A 25969-nucleotide genomic window follows, 5' to 3' on the forward strand; every position below is an offset into this window, starting at 1 on the left:
GGTTCTTGGACTTTTGATTTGAACAATTAACAAATTAAATCTTTTATTAGTATTTTTCATTAAATACTAATAGATTTAATTGCGAATTTATGAAATCTAATTGAAATTTTGAATATTAGAATAATAAGAAGATAAAGATAGGGTTACGAGTATAATAAGAGCATCTTGGACAGCATTCAATATACAGTCAAAGGACATTTTTCTTTTTCGAGAAGACTAGTCACTAGAGTGCCAATGTTAACTTTGAACATTATTTTGGTTCTTGGACTTTTGATTTGAACAATTAACAAATTAAATCTTTTATTAGTATTTTTCATTAAATACTAATAGATTTAATTGCGAATTTATGCATAATTTCTACTTCATTATCAATAATTTAAAAATATAATCATTATAATATATAATATTATATTATTAAACCCTTTAAATATTCGCAGGAAATAATAATAAAATGTATAATTTATTATAAATCTAATATTTATAAAAACTTATTAATTCAAATTAAAAGTTCAAAAATCAAATTAACACTTAATTGTATGATATTTACAAAAAAAAAAAAAAAAAAATCAAATTCAAAAGTAAAGTATATATAATAAACAAGGACTGCATTTTATTCAAGAAAAAGTCTAGGGACAATTTTTGTGTCGCAACTTTATTATAATTTGAAGGGGTAATTACACATAACCCATCTGTGATTTGGGCGAAAATCACTTTGCCTACCCGTGGTTTGAAAAACATCACTTAATCCACCTGTGGTATGTTTCCGTCAATCTTCATAACCCACCTCAAGCCCAACCGTTACAAAAACAATTCTTAACCCCAAAACACAATATAATGCAAATCAAAACATCCAAAACTCAGAAACTTTTCGAGAGAGAGACCTTTGGTGAGATCAACGTGTTCTTCGTGGTTTGGAGTGTCTAGAGGGGGGAGAAAACACAAGTTTCGCAACATCGAAGCTAGGGGGAGAAAACCCATTATTCAATTTTCTCTCTTTGTTTGGTTTCCAAGAAAATAAAAGGGGAAAAAATATTGGGTATTGTAGTTTGTGTTGTTTGAGCTTTATATTGATGTGTAAAGGTTGAAACTTTTGATTTGTTTTCGATTGGGAAGGAGAAAGAAATTCTAGATTTTGTGATTTATGTTGTTGAGGTTCTTGTAAAGATGAGACACTTACTGAAAGTTGAGCCAATGAGTGTTTAAGACTAAGATTGAAGAGTTTGATTTCTTTTATAGTTATATGGTTGTTGAGAAAATTTGAGAGAACTTGGGAATGTGAAAAAAAAAAATTCTAGGTTTAATAATTTATGTTACCAGAATTTAGAAGCTTGCCTCTGTTATGCTAAAGTTAATAGAAGCTTGCCTCTATTATTTTTTGGCTAAAGTTAATACAAGAATGCTATTATGCTAATGTAGGTAACGCTTATAGATTTTACAGGGGGCTTATAGAAAAACTTGCAGGCAATACAGGTACCCCACTACACCCTGGATATATAGAAGTTACTTGTTTGGTCTTATAGATGAGGATGCCAAGAGCGTTGCTCTGGGAAATTTTGAACGTCATTGGGGAATTTATAGGTATGATGGGCAGCCAAAATATGTGATAGATGTTTCTGGTCAGAGTCAAAATAAATTTCTTGTGCCTGCATAGAATATGGATAATGGAATATCTTCCCAACAAATGGTGAGTGTTCAATCCAAATGCCAAAGATCTAAGCAAACTAGCAGACAACATAAATTTTGCTTGCACCTTCGCAGATTGCACCACACTTGGATATGGGTCCTCTTGTAATAATTTGGATGCTAATGGGAATGCCTTATATGCGTTTAATATGTATTTCTAGATACAGAATCAGGATACAATGGCCTGTAATTTTCAAGGGTTGGCCCAAGTGGCAATTTTTTTGGATATGTTCTTCGTGATTTGGGTTTTATTCTTTTGGGTATGTTCTTCATGTTCAAAATTTGTGTGAATGGAGAGAGAGACAAATACCACTTTTTGATTTTGTTTCTCTTGCATTTTTGTGCTATTTTTTGTTTTGGGAGGAGAGAGACATAAAATTTGAGCAAAAATACCTATTTAGCACTGATTTTAACAGAGGTGAGTTACGGAAAACAAACGAAACATACCATAGGTGGGTTAAGTGATACTTTTCAAACCACGGGTAGGCAAAGTGACTTTCGCCCGAACCACAACTGGATTTAGTGTAATTACCCCTAATTTTAAAGTGAGCGATTATGAGTGATAGAGAAAAAGTGATGGACTAATGCATGGTTTTGATACTCGAATTGGAAAAGTTCAAGATTTTTGAGGTTGGACTTTAAGGGCAATTGTATCAGTGTTTCTAAAAATTTCTATCTATTTTATAAAAAGAATCTACTTTTTCTATTTTACACTATCTCTTTTACTACAAATCACTCACATCAGTTTATCTATTCTAAACATTTATTTCAATAAAATATTCATTCTATTGCATTTTTTATTATGGCAAGAGATAAGACTATGGCAAGAAGAGAGAGAAAAGAGAGAGAAGAAAAGGAAATTAATAAAATAATTAACGAAGTTACAGTAATTGCGTATATTTACACGGTTACTGTAACTCCTCTATATATTTGCACAATTATAGATAAGCTGATGTGGGAGTTTTTCACGTCATATTGTGTAAATTTTATCACTTTTTGTATTTTAGAAGCATAAATACAATTGCTCTAAGGTGAAACTGTGATCAAGGGCGGTGCTAAAGATATTCCAGGGGGTTCAAATGAACCCCTTGACTTGAAAAAAAAAAGTATATAATATATTTTTTATTAGTTTAATTTACCATTAAAAATATTATTGCACACTATGACTTAAATCTTGCTCACTCTAATCACATATCAACCTAGTCCAAAATCAAATAGTAACACAAATCACAAATCTCTCTTTAATGAATCTCATCTCATCTCTCTTCTTTATTTGACTATCTCGGTATCTTCTAACTATAAGATTGAAGAATGAATATTTGTGAGTTGTAAGTGTCTCTATATTTATTATAAATTCCCTTTATTATAATTAATTTATATTATATATGTGTGTGTGTAATATGTGTGTTGTTTTGTTTTGTTTGTTTTTTTTTTTTGGTTATAATGTTATTTGTGTGAATTGTGATGTACTGAATATGTTCATGTATAGTATAAATATAATATAACTTTATATAATTTAATAATTAGAAAATATTGAGGGTTTGTCACACTTGTGTATATTGTTATCATGTTATAATATAAAGTTAGTAATTGTTTAAGAATTTGATTGGATAAATAGACACTTAGTGTATTATTTATGTATGGATGAGTGTGGCTGTTGATCAATAATTAATATAGTGCAAGTGAATTGAGTTTTGTCATTTAGATTAAAATATTTTTACAAAAACAATGAGAAATAGATAATGGAAATTGCATATAAATAAAAAAGATATATAAACTTAACAAAATAAAATAGTCACACTTAGCTACATTGACAATAGATAATAATAGTGAATAATAAACTATCATATAACGATTTTAAAATGTGAAAAATCGTAGAGGGAAATTGTAAAACTTCATGTCTTTGCAATTTTTTTACCGATAACTAGATATATTCAAATTATATTTTTATTAAATTATATTTAATTTAAGTTTCTTAATGACACACTTCAAAAATATTCCTAGAGCCGCTACTAACTATGATATGTTATTTAATTTTTTAATCAATTTAATTCGCAAATCAACTCATGGATTACTAATTTTAACTAATCCTGATGTCTCTCTTGGAAATATCAAGAAGTGTTCACAAGATGAACTACAAGCTCTTATTGTTATTTAACATTTAGTTGAATTTGAATAAGATAAAAAAGTTTGATGAATGATGACACACTCATTGGGTAATGAGTAGCCATATTGTAACTACGTCCATGAGCGACCTTTCTACTAGGCGAAAGGCAGCACCACCTCTACTATGAGTTCCACAGAGGGAAAAGGGTGGCCATCATTGGGTTGGGCGTACCCTGTAACTACGTCCTAAAGGGACCTGGCTATCTACCCCAGTAGGAAACAGACTCCACCTCAAAATCAAGAACTAAGAGCTGCTCAGCCCACTAGGCATTACACAGACATGAAAGTCCCACAGACAGAGAGAGCAGACATTATCCATACTGGAACCTGAAAATATTTTTTTGTTTGATTGTTTTTTTCCTGCTCAGATGCCATTTGTTGGACTTGCCAACTTCCAATAATGATCTCCTCCCCAACTTTTTTTTGCATTGGGTTGCGTTGGGCCCTCAAGTCCCAAACTTGAAATTCGATTTTCTTGTATCTCTCCATGACCATGACCATGACCATGTAAGAACTTACATCAGCATATTGTCATGCTCAATTATGGATTTGAGCCCACAAGAATATGTGGTGCATGAGCCACTCGGGCCATAAGGTCAGTACGTAGTACTTAGTACAACTCATGGCTCTTGTTGAGCCCATTTCAGAACTAATTACCAACTTCAATTTTATGTGCATAAATCATTTTAATATACAATTGTTTAACAAAATTTTCTATTTAGTGAAATCCATCGAACATAATTTCACTTATAGGCGTTCGGGCATATGGGTTTTATTGATACAAGTAGGGCTCATTCAAGATAACCTATTTCTTAATTAGAATCTCTTGTTTCAAGAGAAGACCCTTCGATTCCAACCATGTCGCATTTGTACGTAAGTTTATTTTTTTGGGTTTGAGGGAATATGTGTTTTTATTTATTTGTGGCTGCACTCAATAATGCAATTAGGTTGTCTACATACCATTGGCGAGGATCAAGCCAATTCATAGGTCTTAAGTTGGGGTTTTGAATTTAAAATCCTCAAATTTGATTTTGTCCACTTTAAATGATGAACATATAAGTCAAATACTTGGTATTTAATTAAGCATTGACTTAATTTTATTTTTGGATGAGATAAATTATTTTAATCTCAAGGATGAGTCTAGGACCCATGTTTTTATGTATATTAAGCAAAAAGCTCTTCTTTTTTTTTTTTGAGAAATTGAATGTCTAAATAAATTTTCCTTCCTTCATTTACTTCTTTTTAGGAATTTTAATAAGTAAATTCATTTTGATTGAAGTCCCCAAAATTAATTGAGGGATTGAAAATTTCTTTGAAGAATTTTATTTTTATGCAAATTTTTAGAGATTGAGAATTGGGAATTTCTCTCAAATCAATTTTATGATTATTTTATTTTGGAAATTAGAAACAACGATTTTGGTTGAGGAATTAGAAATCTCCATTGAATTAATGATATTGGAATTAAACACTCCATTGAATTAATTTGAAAGAATTAGAAACTCCACTCAATTTAAAATAATTTTTGAGGTCGCGGACTCCATTGAATCATATTATTTTAAATTAGTGAAGTCAATAACTTCAAATTGTTTTACTGATGGAGTCAAGGACTCCATTTGATTTATCTAATTTGTAGAGTTAAGGACTCTAATATTTAAATTGGTAGAGTTAAGAAATCCATTTAATTAATTCATAATGGTAGATTGATTTGTAGAGTCAATGACTCTAATTAATATTTAAATTTGTAGAGTCAAGGACTCTCTATTGAGTTAATTCATAATGGTAGAGTCAATGACTCCTTTAATTTGTTTCATAATGGTAGAGTTAAAAACTCCATTTATTTAATTCATAATGGTAGAATCAAGGATTCTATTGAATTTTAACTTTTAAGGCAAGATTGGACAAAAGTTTGAGAGAATTAAAAATTCAATTTTGAGAAGGGGAGAGAGAGATTTAGAGAAAAAGAGGACTGGTAAAGTCGCACATACAAACCTATTGCTAAAACTTCTTTAAGCCTTTGTGTCCTCTTCTTTTCACTTGCTCTCTTCTGTTTTTTACTTGCTGAAGTCTTCTCTCGCTGTTGCTCATTGCTGTTCTGTCTGAGTGTCTGTGTATGCGTAACCTTCTTATTTTTTGGTTCTCCCAACATATAGAGAAGTTGAAGAAACGATTTCCACCTTTTACTTTTTTTTTTTTTTCCTCAAATGACCAATTAATGGGGTAATCTTTCAATCCCATTTAGCCTCATTCATGTTCTCAGTTTTTTTTTTTGTTTTTGTTTTTTTTTTTTTTTTTTTTTTTAAGATGTATATTAGGTCCCCCACTCATCAGCCTTTTCTTATGTTTCCTTTTTAGGAAATATTAAAAAAAGCTCTAAGGGAATTGATTTAGGAATTAATTTTAGAATTATGAAAAAAATGATAAATTAATTAATTTTATTGACAGCTTTTTATATTTCTCATAAAAATAACATAAAAACTTACTTAATATGATTTATTAATAATTGCTCAAAGGGATGCTCATTAACATGACCTTTAAATTTTTTATTTTTTTACACGCAACGGCAAACAATTCCACCTCTTTTGCTGTGTGGAGTTTATTTAATATACTTCTTTTTTATTCACATGAGTACATTTGTTTTAATATATATATATATTTTTTTTTTTTTAAATTCCAACAATTTTTTTTTTGAGAGAGAGTTAGAGTTTCAACCTATAGCGTCTCCTTTCAATTGCTCTTTTTTATCAAATAAAGACATCAATCAGTTTTTAGTGTAGGTGGACATTGAATCTCAGATTTCTTATTCAGTCATTAGAAACTTTACTAGTTGAGTTAACTGAAACCCACATTTCAACAACAACTTAAATACACTTCCTTAAATACAATACATTAAGTTTTATTAAATTCAAACATAGTTGTATAGACCAACTCAAATATTAATATCATTTTCAAGTACAATTAAATTGAACGCAACTTTTTCTCCCAAAAAAAAAAAAAAAAAAAAATTTGAACGTATCTATGATTTTAATTGACGAGCTTTTGAGTAATGATATCCTACTGTGCACTAGCTCTTTTAAAACCCCAAAAGCTATTGGTGACATGCGAAGCCTTGTGCACAAGTCAATTTTGTGGACCATTGGGGTTGCCAAAAACAGACCTTTTTGCTCTCTCTAAACCATAAATTTTAAGCTTTTAAGGTGATATTACTCCTTGACACGTGTAGATGAGACACAATAGATTTCTTCAGTTTCGTTGAAGTTTGGTCATGGCTCTTCAAGCTTTGGTTCCCCCAAAGTAAAAAGGGCATTGAAGATGAGAGAATTTGAAAAGAGTCCTCTCTCATGAGCTCGAAGCAAGGAGCTAGGGCATAAAATGGTAAAATTTTTACACTTGTCTTGCTTTCTTTCATCCATTTGCCTTTTGTCATGTAGTGATATTGTTTTCTAGTTTATTAAAGTAACTAATTTAGTTCCCTTTGTTCGTTTCTCATCCTCATGCGTACACATCCATTTGATCCCCTTTTTGTTTGTCTCTTAGTGGGTTGGGCTGGATAAGTTGGGCTGCTTTCGGGCCAATTATATTTTACTTTACCCATAAAATCTTGGGTCTTTGAGAAATACAGCTAGGCTCCCTTATCTTGTACTTTAGACTACTGTTTAGTGGCCTATAAATGGACATTTTTTTCTTATTACCCATTTTGTGTAAATATGACTTGTTTTTGTTTTTTGTTTTTTTGTTTTTGTTTTATTTATTTATTTATTTAATTTATTTTTTGTTTTAAGGAAACTCATTTTCTAAGGAATGAGAACACTAATAATGTGGGCATGAGCCTTGATCCATTAAGAAAAAAAAATGGTATTGTTCCCCATCCACAATATAAAAGAAACACATATCCCCTTATTTAACTTTTTACTGTAAATGTGTTAAAGCATATACTTGTATTTTGAAAAAGTGAGAAAAAAAAAAAAGTGGAGTTTTAAAAAACAGTAAATAAAAGTTAAAAGACAAAAAAAAACCAGGTTATAAACTAGTCTTAAACACTCATGTTGTGAGCCCACTTGGTAAAATATATAAAATATGGATCATATGATTATTTTATATAATAAAAATAATGTTGATGTGGCATGAATTTTCCATTAAAATTATGTTAGGTGAACCAAAAATAAAAAATCTATATTATTTCAGAATTGCAATCATATAATTATAAAAGAAAAAGTTTTCTGAAATTGTACAGAGAACCGCCTAGACCCTAGCCAAAGGGACAGTAAAGTGTAAACTCAATTCCCAATTTCCCATATTCAACAGCAATTAAAGAAGGTCGACGAAGGATGTTATTGTCGAATTGGACCAATTTAGTTGTGTTTCTTACAAGGCCCCTATTTAGAAGTTGTTCATAGACACGCTATCCTCATGGCCACACGGGTATAGAGACATGAGAGAAGCCGCAAGCCAATCTTCATCTATTTGCAATCCAAATTTTTGCATAATTTATGGGTATTTCATTGTCACAAGGTAGGTAGTACTGGATGTGAATTGAAATCCATCTTATACTGTTGTGCACGGCATTGTGGGTTAAGCTTATTATTAAATCAACCCAATGAAGCTTTGCGATTCCTTATGGACTTTTCTAGAGCTTTTGATTGAGTCTAGGAGTTTCGTTGTTTGTTTTTATTAATTTATCTATCCCAGCCAAACTCAAATTTGACGATTTGTTGCTAGAATCCTCGTGTGTACTGGACATTAGGGGCAGGGCTGGCCCAACAAAATTTGGGGTTTAAGGCAAAAATTTTATATGAGGCCTTCTTATATATAAACATTAATTAAATAGAATTATATAATACTAATTAAATTAAGACTAATTTGATGTAAATACAGAAATTGATGAATAATACTAGCTAAACTAAGGTTAATTTCAAATAGAAAATTGAATATTATAGTTGAATCAAAAGTAACTTACTTTAACTTGGATATATGACTATGCATAGTTAAGTATAGTTGTAATCTAAATTTTAATTTTATATATTCTTTTTAAGAGAAAGAGATAGATAGATGTTATTTGGTATGTGGCTTAGTAGGAGATTAGTCATCATTGGTGATTTATCACATTTGCAGCATTTTATTTGAAACATCTTAGGGTTTCAATTGGGTTAAATTTTTATTGGTTTCCTATTTTAAAAGCCTTGTTAGAAATGAAAAAGAAAAATACTAAAAATATTACAAAATGTTCACAATAAATGTGATTATGACTGTAATTGATGAATTTCAACAACTTAATTTATTTGTGTTTGAATTACTTTTTTATATGATTGGTGATATGTCAGTTAAATCTATAATAAAATTTGTGGTATTTTTAGTATCACTCTTAAAAAAAAGTATCAATTATTTAAAAAATGTTATATTTTTATAAAATTTTGGGCATTTTACTAAAGGAGATGAGACTTTTTTTTAATAGGGAAATCCTTTATTTGTTGTGGGGCCTTAGGCTAGGCCTAAGTTGCCAAGGCCTTGAGCTGGCACTAATTTTTGGGACATGTGTTTATTATTGGCGTCATAATTGCTTGAACATTGAAGAATACTTCTTGCAACAAAGTTTTACCTAGAAAATTGTTTTCCATGTGTCAAACAATGCATGCTAGTGAAGACGACACTCTACATGTGTTTATTATTGGCGTCATAATTGCTTGAACATTGAAGAATACTTCTTGCAACAAAGTTTTACCTAGAAAATTGTTTTCCATGTGTCAAACAATGCATGCTAGTGAAGACGACACTCTACATGTGTTTATTATTGGCGTCATAATTGCTTGAACATTGAAGAATACTTCTTGCAACAAAGTTTTACCTAGAAAATTGTTTTCCATGTGTCAAACAATGCATGCTAGTGAAGACGACTCTCAGGTGAGCTTTCTCTTCAAAGATTTTTTATATTATTATGTTAGTCCTATTAGGGAGCTAAATGCATAAAATGTCAAGGTCTCTAGTGTGAGCTACAAAGTAAAATTTGGATTCAGAAACTTGCAAAGTAGATGCTTCAGTTTCAAATCAAAGCAAGCTTCCTATCTTTTGTCTCCCAAAAAAAAAAAAAAAAAAAAATGAAAGCAAGCTATCTCTGGTTAAAGTAGGATAAAGGTAGAAGGATTAGACCATTTACATTTCCTTCAAATTAGGCAAATATAATTGCACCAAAACATGGAATAAAATTAGATCCAAGCATATCCTGAGGTAAATTGATAAGAAATTTTGGTTCTCTATTGGTATTTCTGGACATGTTTTTTGGTTGGTTAGCAATCAAAGATACATTGGTTACTTGGGATGACTAAGCTGCTTTAGTGGGGGTACATGGTGATTCAGCTTTATTTACTGCAATGGTTGCTTCGGGATTAGAAATCATCAGAATTGTGTTTGAATACTTGACTTTGGGTTTAGAATTTAGAATTAATGGATTTGGAATGCCTTAATTTCAAATCAATAGGTTTAAAAATTTTCTTTTTTGGATCCATTTTATAAGAAAAAGGATTTGAAATTCTAATATTTTAAAATCTATTGTTTGAGTTTTTTTTTTTTTTGATAGATGGAGTAGGAATTTGAACTCTGGACTTCTTCGTTGGAAATATTAGGAAGAGTTTCTTGAGCTACAAGGCTCTCATCATTTGATTGCTTTAATAAATATTAACCTACAATTTTGGATTTGAAATACTATCTTCCAAAATGACCAAAATAACATTTTAATATCCAAAATGTCCTTTAAAACCTTAAAAAGATCGCAATACCCTTGAAACAACTAAAATTAAAATGACAAAAATATCTTTAGAATCTTCGAAATAAATAAAATACCATCAAAACTTTCGAAATGATTGAAATATCCTAAACCTATAAAATGACCAAAACCACCTTTAAAAACCTCCAAAATGATCAAAATATTCAGAAATACCCCAAAAACTACTAAAAGACAAAGAATACCTCAAAAATTTTCAAATAAACAAATTATCCTTAAAACACCGAAAATGACACAAATACTCCAGAATCTTTAAAATGACTAACATAACATCCCTCTAAGTGGTCAAAATACCTACAGAAAAATTTCAATATGACTAAAATGCCCATAAACTATCAAAATGATTAACCCCCTTCCCCCTCCAAAAAAAAGGGCATGGCTTCTGTCTTGTGTTTCTAGTGCATTAGACCCGTTGTGATCATGACACGTGTCCAAAAATAGACATGTGTTATGATTGCAGTGGGTCCAGTGTCACAGGACAATGGACAGAAGTTGTACCCAAAAAAAAAAAAAAAAACCCCATTAAAATGATTAAATTACTAAACATTCAAAAGGAACACAATATGCCATAAACCTTTGGGATTCGCCCCCAAAATTTTAAAAATTGCACAAAAAATAACTTTCAAGATCCTCAAAGTATTTTAAAAACTTTGGAAATGCACAAATCCTAAAAATGACCCAAGCATTGTGTAACTTATAACGCGTTTGTCATATTGGTTGTTATCTCTAGTGTAATTCCTTAATTCTTTTCATTTAGGGGAATGAAGTATTTTGTTAATTTTAGAGGCTTGGATGTGTTTTGGAGTTTGAAGAGGTATTTGGATCATTTAAGTTATGTTGGTATGAAGTAGGGGATTGGGGAATAAAGAATCTATGAGGCAAAAGTTATGAAGTTGTTCTTTGCAAGTTAGCTTGGGGTGCAACCATGTACTATGTTTAAATTAAAAAAAAAAAAATCAAGAATTCAGGGAGGCCAAGTCAAAAGAGTTTAATTGTCTATAAAAGGGATGTAAGAGCTCAAGTGGAGGTCAAATGAAGTAAGTATTGTTTTTTAGTTATGAATAGAGGTGAAAATTTTTAAGACCACATCAATTTTCACAATTATCTAATGCGGCTAATTGTGAGTGGTGAAAAATGAATATTAGGCTCATGTGAAAATATAGATAACTAGTCACAATGTAGAATTTTTCTCTATGTCCTTAACAAGATATCTAATAAATGAGAAGTAATGGAAGTTTTGCTATGGTGTTGTTAATTAGTATGATCGTAGAGTAGCCAAAGTTGTTGTTACGAGTGTTCCGTTTAAAGATATATTGCCTTTAATTTGTACTACTGGCCTGTGCCCTGTGGTGAGTGTCCGCAGTTCTGAATTCCTTGCTTTGAAACCTGTTTTTGTTCAATTAAATTGGCTTGGTCATCCAAAAAAAGAAAAAAAGAAAAAAAGAGAGGACATTTGTAGGTGAGCTCGATAACTTGGCACTTCGGTAGTTATAACTAAAATGCTATACTGTTAATTTCCTAATATTTAGCCATACCTAACTTCACTTTTGCTTGATGACTTTTATTTGCTTAATCTTTCTATTATGTACTTGTGTTGTGTGTAAAAGACAAATATATAGTAGTTGATGCCTCAAGTGAAAAGGTCAACAAGACAATCACCTACTAATTATTAAACAAGTACAGATATTTATCCTCTCAATTCTTGACAAAGTAACTACTATTAACAGGAAGTTAGAAATCCAGTCGTAATAAAGTCATAAAGAGCTACCTAAGCATGACTAAGAAAAGGAAAATAATTAAAATTAATATATATAGATTAACAAAATACTTATACGTAATATTAAAGCTAAGAGTTTTCCTAGATTTTCTATAACTACATGTCACATCAAATCTTTTGCTTTGATAAAGTAAAGGAGAGGCGGCCAACCATGAACAAACATATATAGAACTAGTGGAAGATTCCAACTTTCTCACCTATCCACCGATTCCCACCCCAATTTTCTAACAGACAACTGTTTTTCTTGCTTGTTTCTTTCATTCATTGGGTGACTTGACTTGGGTTCATATACATATAAGCTCATTCACTATGTTATTATGACCAGCTTTTCCTCTATTCAAATTTTAAGCCCTCATCAGACCCTGCAAATTAAGACAGTAAAAATGAGCCACACTAAGGTTATTGTTTATTGCTTTGTCATGGTTAGCTTATCTATCTCTCTCATCATTCTTGGTGTTGTCCTCTATCTTATTTGCAAAAAGAGGCCTGTTGAATCAGAAGAAAGTCTTCCTATTAAGCGTTGTGCTCGTGCGTACACATTAACTGATATTGATGCTGCCACCGATGGCTTCAACCACCGCAGAATTGTTGGCCAGGGCCGCCTTGGAACTGTTTATGCCGCCGTACTTGAAGAACAAGTTGCAGCTGTTAAGCGGATTCATCCCCGGCTTGTATTGAGTAATGCAGGATTTGGATTTTCAACCGTGATCAAATCTCTTTCGTTAGCCCAACACCCCCATGTAGTGTCAATTATAGGCTTTTCAGAAGCTCCTGGTGAGAGGATTATAGTAATGGATTTCGTTGGCATGGTAAGTTTAGATTTTTATTTGCATCAAAACCCAGATGGGGTTTCTCTATTGGATTGGAGCCACCGCTTGAGGATTGCCGCAGGGGCTGCCCGAGGGCTAGAGTACTTGCATGAAGGCATGGCACCAAATATAGTCCATGGTTGTATCAAGGCCTCAAATATTTTAATTGATGCGAAATTTTGTGCAAGAGTTTGTGATTATGGGCTATCTTTTTTGGCACCCCAAGAGAGGAAAGGTCTAATAGGGTATGTGGATGATGAGTACTGGAGTAACGAAGGGTGTGGACCTTGCAAAGAAAGTGATGTTTATGGGTTTGGGGTGGTTTTATTAGAAATTTTGAGTGGGAGAGTAAGCGAAGAAGGGTTGCTAGTTAAATGGGCATTGCCATTGATTAAGGAAATGAAGTTTTCTGAACTTTTGGACCCAAGACAGGGATTTCCTTCTGATGTGAAGCCTCTTGTTAGGATGGCCAAAGTTGCTTCATCTTGTGTTGGTAACTCTAGGAAGAGTAGGCCTTCCATTGGTCAGGTGGCAACAATTTTGAACAGTTTGGAGATGGAGTTACGTGTTTGATTCAAGGGTCTATCCTCCAAAAAACGCCAAGGACTCGGTACCGATTTTGAACAATTCAGAGATATATATTTTTTATTAATTGGTGCCTCTTTAAGTTGACAGATGGTGTCCAAGTATTTCTGGTCTAAAAAGGTTGCTGCTACTAGTCTTTTATGAGAATTTTTTTATGCAAATAAAGAATTTGGAAAATTTGGAGCATTTGACTTTGATCAAATGGTATCATAAGGTATGAACTCTTGTTTGTTTGAAACAGCTTGCTATGTTTGGGAGTTAGCTAGGCCCCGTTTGAGAAGCATTCGAAGGAGCTGTTGAAATTCAAAGGTGGGACGGTGCCTTTTCTCTTATGGGCGGTGAATTTTGATCTTTGATTGCGTGTGGAGCAGGGAGTCTTTTTGTGGTGAAAGGGACCTTTTTTTTTTTTTTTTTTTTTTTTTGGGGTTCTTTTAAATCACCATCTTTATGTGTAGCTCTTTTTCATCATCGATTAAACATCATGTGAATATCATTAATGTACATGTATACATTTTTTTTTTTTTTTTTTTTTTTTTTTTTTTTTTTTGTGGTTTCCTTTTGCTTTTTAGACAGCCTAGGAAAAAAAAAATAATGTCTACATTATCATTATGTATACTATTAACTTACTAACTTATTGAGAAAGGGGACCACATTACATACTGATGGGAAAGTAATTGAGTCCTATTGGTGTTATCACTTTTTAATGCTAAATCTTTTCCTATGCCCTTTGTTTAATGTATAGGGTATTGCTACTGGTTGTTCTGTTTATAAGAGTAAAACTCTCTTCTCTCACGTATTAGTAAAACTTAAAAAAAAAAAAAAATTATGATTCATATGAGAAAACATTATTTTAAAACTATCTTATAACCCCATGCATACGCATAGATACATTTAAATATATACAATAAGATGTATAATATAATTTAAATACTATTTATAATCATTTTTATATTTTATTAAATTTTAAAAAAATTTGTATGGATATTATTAGGTATAAAATGTAAATTGTCCATTTATTTATTTATTATTGTGAAACACTTATTTTTACGATTAAATTATTTTAGACTATTTGGCTTTTGTATTTAATAACTCACTTTAATAAATATTTATGATGTGATTTCATATTTGATTCTAAAATTAAAAAATAAAACTTTTTAAGAATAAATAATTTATGACACATGATGCAAAATTAAAACTCTATTTTGGAATTCTAATTTGAGTTTATCTTAGGTTCACCTATATATTATTATATAAATAGATTTTGAATAATTTTCTATTTATAACCTTTCAACCATGGAGGTGATTGTCTTTTTAGAAACAAATACCAATTAAATGAATCATAAAATTAACACAAAATATTTGTCACCTTAATCATATTATCATAATAGTTTCAAATGGTGTACGAGCAAGTAGTTAAGAATCCATTAGGTCTAACCACTATAATGGTGGGTGGAATATTCTCACACATGGATTTTTGCTCATTTTTTTGTTAAAAGATATTAGGTTGTAACTCATCTTATATATACACGTGAGCATTCAACAATAGTGATGATAAGGTGATTTTAATTAGGTTAGCGAGTTTGTCATTTCAATTTTTGCACTGGGTACTATGAAGGCGTCACTTAGCACCAAATTTTTTTTAAAATTAAATTGGACATGCAACGCAAAATTAGATTACAAGTAGAAACTCTTTCTAAAAAAAAAGATTACAAGTAGAAACTATTTTGGATTTGATAAAAATAATTTAATTGGAAGATAAAAAAATCAAATTCAAAATTTAAATTACTAAAAACCTAACCCACAATATAATATAGGATGGAAGGAAATGGAATTGGATATATTAGATTATATGTGTTGCTTTGTCCATCTATATACGCCAGGTCCATAATCAGTCAAACCAAGTGCCTTCTTTAGGACTTTTCTCATAATAATCACCCAAATAATGTTGGTTGGTAGGCCTGTCATTTTCTTTGTGCCTCGCTCAAAATCTCCCATCATTTATAATCATATATAAGGTGTGTGAGGTGCACCAACCATTCCTTAATTAAAAAAATATTAAATAAATAAGGTTTATAGCTATCATATTTTTGGAAGTCATTTCATATATATATTAGCAACGATTACATTGACACAATGACTTTGCCCATAGCTGAACATTTTTTTCAATCTTAGAGCTATGAAAGATAACCAATTGGGTATTGTTTGAAGGACACGAGTTAAGAAGAGAATATAACTTGAAATAAGGATTATGGCAATATCTAGATTCCCGCATATGCCCCTGCCAGTTCTTTCTAGTCATCTGACTTTACAATGCGAAGAGCCCTGTAAACATACCAACTGAGAGGTCAGTACCATTAAAATAAATAAAAAAAATACTCAAAATGGAGATAATCAATTCGAGCTTCAAGGTCATCAATCTAATATTGGCATGAGCACAAGCATTACTAGTAATTGTGATGTTTTTTTAAATTTAAAAAAAAAAAAAAACTTGTTTCCGAGTTTAATATGTTGCCAATTGAATATCATTCTACTAAAAATTGAAGTCATGTTTCTCCTAAAAGATGATGTTTTATCATTTTGACACAATAATTAATAATTTATAAACAGAATGATTAGGATGGAGTAAATAAATTTACAAACTTACTCTAGTATGTCTTCAAACCATTGAAACCATGATGTGGCCTTTTCCTTAGCATCGTCCACGGCTGTTGACACAGAATTTGGTAAATCTTGTACCGTTGAGGCAGCCTGGTTTACGTGATCAATTGCAGTTTGCACTGGATTTTCATCAGCCAATACCGAGTGGATTGATAAAACAAGCACCAAAGAAAGTAACAAAACAACAGCTATCTTTGCCATCACTAATTCCTTCCACCACAATATAAACAAAATTACTTGCGCTTGCTGCCTGTTGGCTTCGTGTGTGGAACGCAAACCTAAAGGTCTACGGCTCAAGTACACAGAGAGAGAGAGAGAAAGAGAGAGAGAGAGAGAGAGGAAAATAAATTTGATGTTCTTATAAAAAAATTGTAACTCACGTAAAACTCTATACTATAATGATATAATGATAGGTTAGCCAAGAATGTGCTTGTATATATACATAGAGTAGGATCAACAGCCAAAACCTGCTTAAAAAACGAATACGTAATTTTTGGAATAGTTAGTTTCCTTTTCCTTCATTAGGGGTTTAAGTTACAAACAGATAAATACAGGTGTGGCATGGTTCGGCCTTAATTTGACACGCATTGAGTGGGGTTAGAGGTTACACGTATGACAATTCTGGGTTAGGTAGTTTGTTTCTATTTCCTTGATTAGTGTTTTAGCGTTAGAAAGCAAAATGCAAACCTGTTTAAATTGTGGTTTGCAGCTTGGCTGCTTGTTAATGTAGTTCTAGAGTAGTGGTTTGGTGATTAAATTTTCTCATTCATCAATAAAAAGAAATTAGTGGTGTGGTTAATTGGGTTTTAATTGGACTTGTCAATGGACAAAAGAAACAACATAACAGAATAAGGAATTCATTGTTATATAATATTCGCGTTAAAGATATATTTGGGTTTATATTATTTGATGCCATACTTGTAGTCTAATATTCAACTGTACCTAACCCTAGCTATGTTAGTCTCAATATATATACTATAATTAGGGTCCTTGTACATATACTTCATCACATGATAAAGATGTAGCCGTTTAAGGATTTATACAATGGATGTAAGCCTAGGGCTGATTGGAGCATATAGGCAACTAAGACAATGACCTAAGGCCCCTAAATAAAATAAGGTTCTCTCTTCTAACTAATTCTATAATATAATATGTTTATGTGTACATTTTAATTACGGCTTCTTTTGGACTTTACTCAAGAAAAAAAAAAAAAAATAAGCCCATTTTGTTAGCCAATAAAATGCATTGTATTTTAAGAAGGCCCCACCCATACTCACAAAACACATAAGATGAAGGTGAAGAAACAAAATTAAATTTAAAAAGCCCCATTGACACACATTTACACACTTAGTTTGTACCTTTTATTTTACTAACACTTAGTCTTGCTTTTGATATATCAGCTGGTTCTATTGTTTTATTCTTTACATTTTATTGGGTAAACTACATATTTAGTCCCTAACCTTTAGGTCAAATGTCAATTTAATCTCTAACCTTTTAAATGTGTCAATTTGGTCTTTAACATTTTGATATTGTGTTAAAATGGTCATTGCCATTAAGTGATGGATGAAAAATACTGACATGACTAACAGACAAAATAAAATATAAATTTTTTGCCATTAGGACTACCACGTGTCCTAAACTAAATAATACTAATAAATGAATACATAAAACTTCAATATCATTATTTTTTTTCTTCTTTTTGCACTTTCTCATCTTCTCGATAAACTTTTCTTGGAAAGAAACATATAAAAAAAAATTTTCAAAACTCAAACCCAAACCCAAACTCTCTAGTCTTTGCACCCTTAAATCCCAAACCCATACTCTCTACTCGCCATAATTGCACCCTTAGACCTACACTCCTTCATAGACTCAACCCAACCCATAGATTACCCACCCACATCTCCCTCTCTCTTTACCTGGTCTTCACATCCTCCACCGTTTACCATCCACATCGGCCCCCTTTCTCACCATCCATGACCCTTAATCCCACACGCCCATCCCCTTCACTCTTTCCCCTAAAGAAGGCCTAATCAAAGGCCACCGCATCACCCTCTCTCTCCAACCACTCCTTCCCCACACCTATTGAAAAAAGATTTTATTGAGGGTAAAATCAAGGAAGCAAGATTTTTTACCTACACTGTGGTAAAATGAATAGATTTTGAAATATTTATAGCTTGCCTTGACCAACTGGTATACTTTTCAAGGCTAGTGATGATGGATTCAACATTTATTTAGAAGTTTTACTGAAAATGAAAGATCATCTTGCATGTGAGAGTGAGACACAATTGGGATTAGGGCCTCCTCTACCTACGTGATGCTTTAAGGTTGCATCTATGACTATTACTATGAGAGTTTTCAGTTTGGATGTCAAGAAAATGGGATTTTCTCTTTGGATACCAAGAAAATGAGTTTTCAGTGGTTTAATCTTTGGTCCTAAGTTTTTTTAGTATGTGTCTATTTCCAAGGAAAGTTTACAAGAAAGACAAGAAAGTGTAAAAAGAAAAAAAAAATGATATTTAAGATGTGTTTACACATGCAAATGCTCTTTTTTTTTTTTTTTTTTTAGGCCACATGTTAATCCAAGTGGCAATTTATGTGCTATTAAATTTATATTTTATTTTGGCCATTAGCCATGTCAGTAATTCCCATCCATCACTTAATAACAGGGATCATTATAATACAAGACCAAAAGGTTGGGGACCAAATTGACACATTTAAAAGGTCAAAGACCAAATTGACATTTAACATAAAGATTAGGGACCAAATATGTAGTTTACCCAATTTTATTTTAATTAAATTATAATTTTTTATTATAAATAATGTTTTATTTATTTAGAAATATTTCTTAATTATAAATGTCTATTAGAAAATGGATATAAAAAACTTTAAAAACAAATAGAAAACTTGAAAAATAAATTGAATATAAAAAATGATCTATGAATAAATTTTTTAATAGTATTAAACAAAATACAACAAAAAATTTGAATGAAAATATAAGAAATGAACAAAAAATTCATAAAAAAGAATTAGAAGATAATGAAATTATACAAAAAAAAAAAGATACATAATGAAAATAAATTTTACTTACTTAATATTTACATAAAGAAAAGACCCCATGTCGACACCTGGCCTTGATTGGGGCGGACAACTACTGCCGTCGGGCCTTTGTTCGACCACTCGCAGTAGCGATACTCCTCGCGCGCACGGGGGGCCCGTTGAAGGCCCCTCTTGACGATTGGGTGTGCGTAGTGGTGTGTGTAGTTCACACGGAGTTTTGGGTGCTCTCTCTTTCGATGGAAGGTATATGTCTACCTTTGGAAGTATGGCAGGAATCTTGGCCAAATTTTAAGAGATTACCAAAGGTAAGTGAAATCGCCACCAATCATTGGGTTTTTCTAAGGTGTGATTGGTCACCTGTTTTTAATTGATTTTATTACCAATTCTAGGCTAAGAAAAAGGACATTTTTCCTAATCTAATATGGATGGTAAAAAAATCTTGATTCTTGAGAGGTATTAGGCACCCCACAACGCCTGTCCAAGGACAGTAATTTGTTTTGATAAAACCTTAATTTTCAGAGATTGGTAGTGAAAAACATGATTTTGGCATTGGCTTTCGAGGCTTTGCTTGCATGGGGGGCTTTAAGGTTTAGCTTTTGAATGGGTGTGGTCCCAATCTATACTTTGCTAAGGCATTCGGGCAAAGTACCAGACTTCCATGATGAAAATTTGGCAATATGTCACCTTACTTTCACAGTGGAAATTAGGCATTGCTTTGCCTTAAGTGACATGGATTGTGACAATCACACCGGAAGGGGCGAATAGGTATATATGCATACATCATGCACAATGCAAGCACACAGAGCAGGAAAGTAAATTCTTGCATCCCTAGAGCATGACCCAAAATATAGGTGTAGGAAAGTAAACAGGGGTCACCATACTCTAGTGATGAGGACGAATACCTAACACAACCCGTCTAAGAGAGAAAGGAGAAAGGAAGAAAGGGGATTTTAAAGAGTACATAACCAAATGGGAGAGACCAGACTTCTAAACCTATTGAACATAGCTGCTTGGCTTATATCCACACACTCACGTCTTCGCCCTTTTTGCTTGCGTTTGGGAGACCGTGCCCTAGCTCCATGCGTCTTCACTCCATGTGTGTACATGCAAAGGCAAAGACAAGAAACCAGTAGACAAGCAATGGAAAGAAAAAGATGCAAAGAGCACGTGGAAGAGGCATAAAGTAGATGAGCATGATAAACATGGCATGCATAGCATATAGTAGGAGACATGATGAGCCACAAGATAAACAAACAAACCAGAAAGCAAGAAGGCAAACAGGCAAGCAAGCAAACAAGAAAGAAGACAAACAAGCAAAAAGGCAAACAAAAAGATGGTGTCAACGAGGGACAAATGTAGGTTTGGATCGAATGTCCATAACTTCATTGTGTTGAAGCATGGACGATATAGTAGCAAGCAAGACTCATTTATGAACATGTAAGCAAGCTTGTAAAAATGCATAGAAAGCCAACAGGTGGCGTAAATAAGCATGGTAAGCATAACATCGCACGGAGTGGAAAAGGCAAAGGTATGCATGGAGCAACTCGACATCTGGAGATGCATCCCAAGTGGTTACATCCAAACAAGGCCTCATGGGCGTTGGATGTAACCACACAACCACAAATTCGCTAAGGGCGTCAAGCGTGGCAAAGCCTAGATCTAGAGAGGCTAACACAAGCATAAAGTATAGAAGCAAGCAAGCATAGACATGCAAAATAGGAATGATCCAAACCCTTTGATGTGGGCCTTGGTGTATGGATAATGACAAATACCATAGGGTCTAGATTGGGTCCAAACCAATAGGTCAAAACACAAGAAAGAGACACAAAAGTGACAAAAGGACTACAATAGCACATGACATGACAAACAAGGCCTAGGCCTAAGCACACAAGCATGGCGTGGAGCGCACAAGCACATGGGAGATAGTATAAAGCATGTAGAGAACATAGATCCAAGCACATAGGCATGTGGAAACATAGATTTAGACATATAGGCATAGAAACATGCATGTAAACATGTAGAAGTCTAGCACATAAACATGGAAGAACATGGATCCAAGCATATAAGCATGTGAAGACAAGGATCTAACCATATAGCATGGAAATAAACACATAAACACATAGATCCAAGCAAGGCATAGCCAACAACATCATACAAGCATGTGAGCATTGCTTGCTCACTCCCAAGTGCAGGAGATCATAGCAATATAATTCTTGGAGTACCGAGATTGAACCACAAGGAGCAGGGTAAATTCAAAGACAATATAATTAAATAACAATTTGGATGAAGAAGAAAAATACTTTTGCTTGGTGAGTGTTAACAAGAAAAATGATAAAAACTGATTTAAATCAATAATGTAAATACTAGGGCATCAGGGTATTTCCCTATATCGATATGAAATTCTTTGTGATCTAAGAAAATATATATTTCATAATCAATTGTTCTTATACAGTTAAACACTTATGATTCGGTTGAACTGAGACAATTCAAGAACGCATGATAACCTCGATTGATAATGCGGTTAGAAAAGTTTTCAGAAAAACCCATTCACTTTAAAACCTGATTTCTATTTGAAACTATTAGAAATTCATCTAAAAAAATAAGAAAAATATGATTGAACTTATTGAAAGCATGGAAGAACAAATACATCAAAAGAAATCTAATTGAACAATCAAATATATTGTTGATAAAATCCTAGAAAGAATCACATTAAATATTCATACCGTATAGAAGAAATATAACCCCTAACCCTAGCAAAGAGTTTAGGCTGCCATCAGAGAAAGAAAAATACAAATTTTTCTCTCCAAAATTCGTTCTACCAGCCTCCCTTCAAAACCCTAACATAAAAGTGTCCCAAAGAAAATAAAACTTTTTCTATTTTTAATTTCCGTCTAGGTTTACAATAGTAACTTGTGAGTTAATTTCGGCCTTCAAAAATTGATAATTTCAAAAAACTCAAAACTGGAAAGTTGTAGATATTTAAGTTACGGTTCCAACCCATTAAGCCTTGTGTCAATTGGATTTTTGAGGAGAGAGATACGCCCAAAATACTGATCAGTGCTCAAATCAGATTTTTCCTTTTCAGATTCTGCCTCTTTGATTTCTTTCCTTATTTGAAGCTTTCAATCATGGTAGACGATCCAAGCACTCCAGCTTCACCTCCTTAGACATTTAAGCATGGTCCTTTAGCTCCACTTTAATTTTAGTTTGACCTCCATTCTCTCACAAATTCCTGTAAACTCATCTTTCTCACATGATTTCCTAAAAGTAGAAAATTACACACAATTAATAGCATCTTATTCAAGAAATTATATAAAGATAAATAATAGGGACTAATGTAAATCATGGCTTAATTATACAAATTAAGCATAGTAATAAGGAGAGAATGCCCACATAAATATATAACAGGTATACATTTTAAGGCGTTATCAAGCATGTGACCCTAACATCAACCTAGAACAAAAAGAGGAACAAAGCATAGAAAACATGGCATAAAGCATAAATCATGTAGATCTAAACATATAAGCATGTAAGGATGTAGATCTAAACATGGAATATGGAAAAAAGCATAAAAAGCAAGGAGATTTAAGCTAGAAGCACAAATAAAGCAAGAAACATGCTAAAGAAAACAATAAATCATGTTATTCAAACAAAAAGAGCAAGATAAATGCTAGAAAAAGATTTAGAAAGTTAGGGTTGTGGATAATATCTAAAAAGCTACATCCACACCCCTAAACCCCAAACCCCAAACCCCAAAGTATAGAACCAAGGAAAAGGAGATTGGGTATAAGAACAATACCTTGTATTTTTGGTGAAAAGAGAAGAATCAAGAAGCTTTAATGAGTTTTTTGGGGTTTTGTGTGTGTGTGTGTGTGTTTGGAAGAGAAGAGAAGTGTGTAGAAAACGTCCAGGCAAAGAGCAGAAGGCCAAGGAGTCTCTTTTTTTTTTTTTGGTCGCCCTTGTAAGGCTGCCGGCAGTCCTTTAAGGGCTGCCACCCTCAAAAGGCCTTAGATTGGGTTGATCTTGACACTCCTAGAAAGATCTTTACTTCCTGTTTCTGAAAAGGTATGGATCTTGAAAATCTAACGGTTAGATCAAAAGTAATGGCTCTCGGAAGTTAGTGGTGCATCGATCGATGCATTATCCCGGTTTTCGTGATATCTCGGTCATTTGACTCCGATTTTGACCCATGAATAGTCATTAGAATGAGAATTTGATAATCTTCGCCATGGCGTTGGTTTCAACCAGTTCTGACGACCAGATCAAAATTAGGGTTTTTGGACCCACTCAGAGTCAACTTCGGGTCAAACTTAGTCATTTTAGTTGAAAAATGCACTTTAGGTGCTTTGATGTCCGAACGGGTTACGCCACGTCATTCTGAATGTTCTTATGGCCTCATGGAGAGAAATAATATTTTTGGATTTTTTGGGTCCAGCACGCAAGTCGAGGGCAGACAAAATATGGTATCAACACTTCACTTAAAGTTTTCGACTTAGGCTCCAAAAGTTGTTGAGCTGGCCCTGCGTAGGCACTTAGCTTGAATTGCATAATCGAACCGTATAACCCTCATGTTGCTTCTCTCTTTCTCTGTTCTAACGCTTATGTATCTATTTTCTATTTCCTTCAATTTCTTTAATATTGTATTAGAACCACTTTCTTATGGCCTCCAATTGCTTTCGTTATTTCACAAATTCTTTTGTCCTTTTTGTTCCACCAAAACTAAACACACCATCATAGCCATAACCAAATTTTACACAAAAATCAATCGCCATTAGAACACCTGAATGTTGTCGTCATAACCCACCAGCAAGATTTGAAAATCATCCGATGAAACACCCAAAGCCAGCACCTCCATCACTCATTCTAGATCTACTATCATCATCATTGCTAGCCAACCTTAGATGTGCATCTCTTAAAGCCTCACATCGTCATCTCCATTACAGATCTGTAAAAACTCTCGTAAGTTGCACCTCTCATCTCATCAATCTAACATTCCCATCCCCGTTTTGACAAAAACAAAAAGCCACAGAGGGTGCTTCTACGGCCTCCGATGATAAAAACCTAGAAGTTATATCACTAGTCACACACTGAACATTCTTGCTTATGCATGTTTCATATTTGAGTGCCAACACGTAAGGAAAAAAAAAAAACCAACCATTCACACGCCTCTATGTGCCTTTGAAGATCCTCTTACATGTCCACATATTGGTTTCATCTTTAGTGAAATCATTCTAATGTGACTTGCCACATGTCACTGGCACGTTCATTCTCTTACATTAGTGAGACATCGTCTTGCCATATCGCTTGCACACCACCTACCATGTCAGCAACGTCTCTCTGGGCCTAAATCTGACTTGACCTGACCATTCCTGATCTTCAAAAGCTTATATATTCCATAGTGTAGGCATCATCAAGTCTCTAACTTGAGTTTGAGGGAGAGTATTAAAAATATATTGAGGTTTATATTATTTTTTAGCTTACTTATAGTGTAGAGCCCAATTGTATATAACCCTAGCTATGTTAGTCTCTATATATACCGTATTAGCTAGGATCACGTAATAAAGATGTAGACATTTAAGGCTTTACATTGTGAATGTAGGCTATTAAATTGGAAGTGTGTCGTCTCTTCTCTCTTCTCACATTTATTTAAAATTGAATACATCCTGCCATATTTAATAACACCACATTCATCTTTTACTTAAAACCTAAAATATGGTATTTATTGAGATATTATCCTATGTTATAATTATATTTTAGTAATATGATGATGTAGCATGTCCTTATTAAAAGATGTAAATCAAAGTGTTTACACCAAATTCTTATAGAATTTAATCTCATTTAGAATACTACTTTAGATTATTGTGTGTGTGTGTATAATATGGAAGTTGTATATAAAAAGAAATTAATCACTTTATTTTTTACTTGCCCCCTCTCTAATGACAAATTCCGAACTCCACCATTACTGAATCTTCTAGGAAAAAAAAAAAAAAAAAAAAACCTGAAGTTGCCACTAGAGCTTAAACTCAACTGGCATTTGAAATAAAATTAACTGAATAAATTTAAACATCTAATATTTGGTTTAGCTCCTTTACCGTCTTAGAATTTGATATGTCACCTTATATGCTATAGCATTGTCTATCAGTCCATCTACAATTCTATATACGCCAAGTACATAATCAGTCACGCCAAGTGCCTTCTTTAGGACTTTTCTCATGATAATGACCCAAATAATGTCGGTTGGTAGGACTGCCATTTTCTTTGTGCTGCGCTCAAAATCTCCCATAATTTTTTCATTAAAAAAAAAAATCTCTCATCATTTATAATCATGTGTCGGATGTTATGTGTGTAAGTTGCACCAACCATTCCTTAATTTTTATTTATTTTTTATTTTTCTATTTTTTTTAAAGAAAAGAAAAGAAAAGAAAAGGTCATAGCTAGGGATGACAATGAGGCGGGGTAGGG

The 25969-nt window shown here is 32.7% G+C and overlaps 1 protein-coding gene across 1 annotated transcript; it reads left to right on the forward strand.

Moving 5' to 3' along the window:
• Positions 1-12554: 12554 nt before the first annotated feature.
• On the forward strand, positions 12555-14314 carry LOC126726031 (serine/threonine-protein kinase-like protein ACR4). The gene is made up of 2 exons (XM_050431130.1): positions 12555-13912; positions 14034-14314. The coding sequence occupies exon 1, from the start codon at positions 12716-12718 to the stop codon at positions 13778-13780; it is 1065 nt and encodes a 354-aa protein (XP_050287087.1). The 5' UTR covers positions 12555-12715; the 3' UTR covers positions 13781-13912; positions 14034-14314.
• The last annotated feature ends 11655 nt before the right edge of the window (positions 14315-25969 follow it).

The sequence above is a fragment of the Quercus robur genome, chromosome 5 (assembly GCF_932294415.1).
Source record: "Quercus robur chromosome 5, dhQueRobu3.1, whole genome shotgun sequence".
Classification (NCBI taxonomy): domain Eukaryota; kingdom Viridiplantae; phylum Streptophyta; class Magnoliopsida; order Fagales; family Fagaceae; genus Quercus; species Quercus robur.